At 47.5% G+C, this 7,566-nt stretch overlaps 1 protein-coding gene across 1 annotated transcript in view; it reads left to right on the forward strand.

Moving 5' to 3' along the window:
• Positions 1-7,398: 7,398 nt before the first annotated feature.
• LOC139280009 (dispanin subfamily A member 2b-like) overlaps positions 7,399-7,566 on the forward strand; it is an 11,626-nt gene continuing 11,458 nt past the window's right edge. The window contains exon 1 of the mRNA XM_070899425.1: positions 7,399-7,566. This exon is cut by the window's right edge and continues 103 nt beyond it. Within this exon, the coding sequence (XP_070755526.1) occupies positions 7,484-7,566 (83 nt within the window). The 5' untranslated portion in view covers positions 7,399-7,483.

A 7,566-nucleotide genomic window follows, 5' to 3' on the forward strand; every position in this document is an offset into this window, starting at 1 on the left:
ACGAGAATTCTTCGTGGATTCAGTCTGTAACACTTTTGGTCACATATGTTTAGCCTGTAATGATTTATAGATTGCATGAACTCAGTCTACAACAGTTTGTTCGTTACGAGTATTACGTATGTAACACTTTGTCGATTACCCGAACTCAGTCAATTACTTTGTAGATTACCTGAATCATAGACTCATAGAAATTTACAGCACGGAAGGAGGCCATTTCGGCCTATTGTTTACGCGCCAGCCGACAAAGAGCTATCCAGCCTAACCCCACTTTCCCGCTCTTGGTCCGTAGCCCTGTAGGTTAAGGCACTTTAAGTGAACATCCAAGTACTTTTTAAATGTGGTGAGAGTTCCTGCCTCTACCACCCTTTCAGGCAGTGAGTTCCAGACCCCCACCACCCTCTGGGTGAAGAAATTTACCCTCAAATCCCCTCTAAACCTCTTACCAATTACTTTAAATCTATGTCCCCTGATTGTTGACACCTCTGCTGAGGTCCTATCGACTCTATCCAGGCCCCTCATCATTTTATACATCTCAGCCTCCTCTGTTCCAAAGGAAACAAACCCAGCCTATCCAATTGTTCCTCGTAGCTAAAATTCTCCAGTCCAGGCAACATCCTCATAAATCTCCTCCTGTACCCTCTCTAGTGCAATCACATCTTTCCTGTAATGTGGTGACCAGAACTACTGCACACAGTACTCTAGCTGTGGTCTAACTACTGTTTTATACAGTTCAAGCATAACATCCCTGATCTTGTATTCTATGCTGGCTAATAAAGGCAAGTATTCCGTATGCTTTCTTAACCACCTTATCTACCTGGCCTGCTGCCTTCAGGGATCTGTGGACATGAACTCCAAGGTCTCTTCGTTCCTCTACACTTCTATGTGTCCTACCATTTAATGTGTATTCCCTTGTCTTCTCAGCCCTCTCCAAATGCATTTTCTCACACTTCTCCGGATTGAATTCCATTTGCCACTGTTCTGCCCACCTGACCAGATCATTGATATCTTCCTACAGTCTACAGCTTTCTTCTTCATTTTCAACCACGCAGCTGATTTTAGTATCATCTGCAAACTTCTTAATCATACCCCCTATATTCAAGTCTAATATCACAAAAAGCAAGGGACCAAATACTGAGCCCTGCAGAACCTCACTCGAAAAAGCCTTCCAGTCACAAAAACACCCATCAACCATTACCCTTTGCTTTCTGTCTCTGAGCCAATTTTGGATCCAACTTACCACTTTGCCCTGGATCCCATGGGCTTTTACTTTCATGACCAGTCTGTCATGTGGGACCTTATCAAAAGCCTTGCTAAAATCCATATACACTACATCAAATGCACTGCCCTCATCGACCTTCCTGGTTACCTCCTCAAAAAATTCAATCAAGTTAGTCAAACATGACCTTCCCTTAACAAATCCATGCTGACTGTCCCTGATTAATCTGTATCTTTATAAATGAAGATTTATCCTGTCCCTCAGAATTTTCTCCAATAATTTTCCCACCACTGAGGTTAGGCTGATTGGCCTGTAATTACTCGGTCTGTCCCTTTCTCCCTTTTAAACAAAGGTACAACATTCGCAGTCCTCTGACACCACAGCTGTAGCCAGAGAGGATTGGAAAATGATGGTCAGAGCCTCTGCTATTTCCTCTTTTGCTTCTCTTAACAGCCTGGGATACATTTCATCCGGCCCTGGGGATTTATCCACTTTCAAATATGCTAAACCCCTTAATACTTCCTCTCTCACTATGTTTATTTCATCTAATATTTCACACTCCTCCGGCTTGTACAGGTCCCACCTCCCCCAGAAACGGTCCCAATGCCTCAGGAATCTAAAGCCCTCCTGCCTGCACCATCTATCCAGCCACGCATTCAACTGCTCTATCCTCACTAGCACGTGGCACCTTGATTGCAATGTCTGCATCGGCCCTCTCTTTTGTGAAAACAGACACAAAGTATTCATTAAGAACCATACCCACGTCTTCTGCCTCCACACACAGGTTACCCTCATGGTCTCTAATAAGTCCCAATCTTTCTTTAGTTACCCTCTTGCTCTTAATGTATTTATAAAACATCTTTGGATTTTCCTAGATTTTATTTGCCTATATTTTTTCATGCCCTCACTTTGCTTTCCTAATTTCATTTTTAATTGTACCCCTGCACTTTCTATACTCTCCGGGGTTTCTGCAGTATTGAGTCCTTGGTATCTGTCATAAGCCTCCCTTTTTTTCTTTATCCCACCCTGTATGCCGCTGCACATCCAGGGGGCTCTAGATTTGTTAGTCCCACCCTTTTTCTTTAAGGGAACATACTTGCTCTGAACCCTCCCGATCTCCTCCTTGAATGCCTCTCACTGCTCTGACACTGATTTACCTTCAAGTAGCTGTTTCCAGTCCACTGTGGCTAAATCACCTCTGAGCTTAGCAAAATTGGCTTTTCCCCAATTGAGAACTTTTATTCCTGGTCTATCTTTGTCCATTTCCATAACTACCCTAAATCCTATTGAATTGTGATCACTAGCACCAAAATGCTCTTCCATTGATATCCCTTCTATCTGCCCAGCTTTATTCCATAAAACTAAGTCCAGAACCACCTCTTCCCTGGTTGGGCTTGCAACATACTGGCTAAAAAATTCCTCCGAATGCATTTTAGGAATTCCGCACCCTCTGTACCTTTCACACTAATTCTATCTCAGTTAATATTACAGTAGTTGAAATATCCCACTATTACAGCTCTATAGTTTTTGCACTTCTCAGAAATATGCCTATATATTTGTTCTTCTATCTCCCTCTCACCTTTTGGGGTTCTATGGTACACTCCCAGTAATGTGATCGCCCCTTTTTTGTTCTTCAATTCAACCCATATGGCCTCATTTGATGATCCTTCCAACATATCATCCCTTCCACAGCTGTAATTGTTTCTTTAATTAATACTACGACCTTCCCTCCTTTTTTACCCCCTCTCTATCCCGTCTGAAAACCCTGTAACCAGGAATGTTGAGCTGCCATACCTGCCCTTCTTTCAGCCATGTCTCAGTAATAGCTATATTAACGTACTCCCAAGTGTCCATCTATACTCTTAGCTCATCTGCCTTATTCCCTATACTCCTTGCATTGAAGTATATACCATTTAGTATTGCCAAACTCCCTTGTTGTCTATTTTCCAGCCCTTGTTTGCTCTGTCTTCCAAATTCACTTTCTACTTTTCTGCTGCCCAATTCCAGTTCTGCTGCTCTCCCCACTGAATCTATTCTCCGGTTCCCATTCCCCTGCCAAGCTAGTTTAAACCCTCCCCAACAGCACAAGCAAACCCCCCCCGCCCCCACTGCCGCGAGGATACTGGTCCTGGCTTTGTTGAGGTGCAACCCGTCCGTCTTGTACAGGTCCCGCCTCCCCCAGAAACGATCCCAATGCCTCAGGAATCTAAAGCCCTCCTGCCTGCACCATTTCTGTACTCACTAGCATGTGGCACCTTGAGTTATCCAGAAATGATTACCTTTGAGGTCCTGCTTTTTAATCTCTCTCCTAGCTCCGTAAAATCTGCCTGCAGGACCTCATCCATCTTTCTACCTGTGTTATTGGTACCGATATGGACCACAACCTCTGGCTGTTCTCCCTCTCCCCCCAGAATATCTTGCAGCCGCTCAGTGACATCCTTGACCCTGGCACCAGGGAGGCAACATACCATCCTGGAGTCATGTCTGCAGCCGCAGAAACGCCTGTCTGGCCCCCTGACTATTGAATCCCCTACCACTATTGCTCTTCCATTCTTCTTCCTCCTCTCTGTGGAGCTGAGCCACCTGTGGTGCCATGAACTTGACTCTGGCTGCACTCCCCAGAGGCACCATCGCCCTCACCAGTTCTCAGAACTGAAAAACGGTTAGTGAGCGAGATGCACTCAGTGAACTCCTGCACTAACTGCCTGCTCCTCTTCTTCTGTCTGGCAGTCACCCACTCCCTCTCTATCTGCCACACTCTTAAGCTGCGGGGTGACCACCTCTAGAAACGTGCTATCCACGAAGTTCTCAGCCTCGCGAATGCACTACAGTGACTCCAGCCATCGCTCAAGCTCTAAAACCCAGAGCTCGAGTTGCTGTAGCTGGTGACATTTCCTGCAAATGTGGTCATCTAGGCTACATGAAGCGCCCAGGACTTCCCACATGGTACATGTCTGAATTCAGTCTGTTACTTTGCAGATTACCCAAACACAGTCTGCCTAACTAAAACCACCTATTTCCACCTCCCTATCACTCCCTATCTCTGTAATCTCCTCCATCCCCACAACCCCCCCAGCCGAGATAGCTGCGCTCCTCGAATTCTATCCTCTTGAGCATCCCTGATTATAATCGCTCAACCATTGATTGTCGTGCCTTCTGTTGCCTGAGCCCCAAGCTCTGGAACTCCCTGCCTAAACCTCTCTGCCTCTCCACCTCTCTTTTCTCCTTCAAGACGCTCCTTAAAACCTACCTCTTTGACCAAGCTTTTGGTCACCTGCCCTAATTTCTATTTATGCGGCTAAGTGTCAAACTTTTATCGCATAATACTCCTGTGAAACACTTTGGGACATTTCACTATGTTAAAGATGCTATATAAATACAAGTTGTTGTTGTTACTTTGTAGAATACCTAAACTCAGTCTGTTACACTTTGTAAAAGAAAGCAAGACTTGGATTTCTATAGCGCCTTTCAAGGCCACTCTGAGATTACCCACTGTTGCAGCATCGCCTCATTCTTAGAGTATCCCACACTGGGAGTATCCTATTCCACACCGGGAGTATTGTATTCCACACCGGGAGAATCCCACACTGGGAGTATCCCACACTGGGAGTATCCTATTCCACACCGGGAGTATTGTATTCCACACCGGGAGTATCCCGCACTGGGAGTATCCCGCACTGGGAGTATCCCATACCGGGAGTATTGTATCCCACACCGGGAGTATCCCGCACCGGGAGTATCCCACACTGGGAGTATCCCACACCGGGAGTAATGTACTCCATACTGGCAGTATTGTATCCCACACCGGGAGTATCCCGGACCGGGAGTATCCCATACCGGGAGTATTGTATCCCACACCGGGAGTATCCCACACCGGGAGTATCGCACACCAGGAGTATCCCACACCGAGAGTATCCCACACCGGGGTTTCACACACCAGGAGTATTGTATCCCACACCGCGAGTATCCCACATCGGGAGTAGCACACACCAGGAGTATCCCACACCGAGAGTATCCCACATCGAGAGTATCGCACACCGAGAGTATCCTACAGTGGGAGTATTCCACACTGGGAGTATTCCACACTGGGAGTATCCCATACCGCGGGTATTCTTTCTTCTTCGGCAGTCCCTCGGAGTCGAGCATGACTTGCTTCCACACTAATATGAGTTCTCAGGTGACTGATGAGTCCAATGTGATGACCTACAGTCTCTGTCACAGGTGGGGCAGAGGTGGTTGGAGGGACGGGTGGGTGGGTTGCCGTGTGCTCCTTCCGCTGTTTGCGCTTGGCTTCCGCTTGATCCCGGCGAAGAGAATCAAGATGGTCGGCACCTTCCTGGATGCTTCTCCTCCACTTTGGACGGTCTTGGGCCAGGGTATCCCAGGTGCCAGTGTGGATATTACACTGCTTTGAGGGTGTCCTTGAAATGTTTCCTCTGCCTACCTGGGGCTCTCTTGCCATGTCGGAGCTCTGAGTAGAGCGCTTGTTTTGGGAGTCTATTATCGGGCATGCGGACGATGTGGCCCGTCCATCGGAACTGGTTGAGCGTGGTCAATGCTTCGATGCTGGGGGTGTTGGCCTGAGCGAGAACACTGACGTTGATGCGCTTATTCTGCCAATGGATTTGCAGAATCTTGCGGAGGCAGTGCTGGTGGAACTTCTCCAGTGCTTTGAGGTGCCTGCTGTACATAGTCCATGTCTCTGAAGCATATAGGAGGGCAGGTATCACTGCTGCTCTGTAGACCATGATCTTGGTGCCGGGTTTGATGACCTGGTCTTCAAACACTCTCTTCCTCAGGCGACCGAAGGCTGCATTGGCACACTGAAGGCAGTGCTGGATCTCGTCATCGACGTCTGACCTTGCTGATAGTAGGCTCTCGAGGTATGGAAAATGGTCCACGTTGTCCAAGGCCTCATCATGGATCTTGATAATCAGGGGGCAGTGCTGTATTGTGGGTGCAGGTTGGTAGAGAACCTTTGTCCTACGCATGTTTAGTGTAAGGCCCAGACTCTCGTACACTTCGGAGAAGGTGTTGACGATGGTTTGGAGTTCGACTTCCGAGTGTGGCAAATGCAAAAATCATAGAAGTTTACAGCATGGATGGAGGCCCTTTTGGCCCATCATGTCCATGCAAGAGTCATCTATGTACTGTAATTCAATGACAGAGGATGGGAAGACCTTGAATCTGGACTGGAGGCGACAGAGGTTGAACAATTTCCCGTTTGTTTTGTAGATTAACTCCACTCCAGCAGGTAACTTATCGAGGGTGAGATGGAGCATTGCAGCAAGGAAGATCGAGAAGAGCCTTGGTGCGATGACACAGCCTTGCTTAACCTAGGTCCAAATGTGTATTGGGTCTGTGGTGGATCTGTTGGTCATGATCACGGCTTGCATGTCATTGTGAAGCAGGTGGAAGATGGTGACAAACTTTTGAAGGCAGTCAAATTTGAGGATGACACTCCATAATCCCTCCCAGTTGACAGTGTCGAAGGCCTTTGTGAGGTCAAATGAGACCATGTACAGAGGTTGGTGCTGCTCCCTGCATTTTTCTAGAATTTGCTGCATGGTGAAGATCATGTCCATTGTGCCCCTTAGTGGCCGGACTCTGGGAGTAACCCACACTGGGAATTTTCCATTCTGCAAGTATTCCATTCTGGGAGTGTTACTCTGGGAGGATTCCTCACTCTGGGAGTATTATTCTGCGAGGATTACTCACTCTGGGAATGTTACTCTGAGAGCATTACTCACTCAGGGAGATTATTCACTCTGGGAGGATAACTTTGGGAGTGTTACTCTGGGACTATTCCACTGAGAGTGTTACTCTGAGAATGTTACTCTGCGAGGATTACTCTGGGAGTGTTACTCTAGGAGATTACTCACTCTGGGAGGATTACTCTGTGTGTTACTCTGGGAATATTCCACTGGGGATGTTACTCTGGAATGTTACCTTGGGAGTCTTTACTCATTCAGGGAGATTACTCTGGGAGATTATGTACTCTGGGAAATTGCTCTTGGAGGTTACTCACTCAGGGAGATTACTTACTCTGGGAGAATACACACTCTCGGAGATTACTCACTCTGGGACATTGCTCGCTCTGGGAGATTACTCACTCTGGGACATTGCTCGCTCTGGGAGATTACTCACTCTGGAACATTGCTCGCTCTGGGAGATTACTCAGTCTGGGCGCGCTCCTGTTGCTCGCTCCGCCCCTGTGTATAAAGTGGGGAGGCCAGCGCGGTTCCTCATTGCGTTCGCTGCCCCGGGATGGAATACAGAGTTAACCAGATGGCGATGATCAGCACCTATCCGTACCAGGGGCTGAAGGAAGAGCGGCCCGACCCGCTCCC

The sequence above is a fragment of the Pristiophorus japonicus genome, chromosome 14 (genome assembly GCF_044704955.1).
Source record: "Pristiophorus japonicus isolate sPriJap1 chromosome 14, sPriJap1.hap1, whole genome shotgun sequence".
Lineage (NCBI taxonomy): Eukaryota > Metazoa > Chordata > Chondrichthyes > Pristiophoridae > Pristiophorus > Pristiophorus japonicus.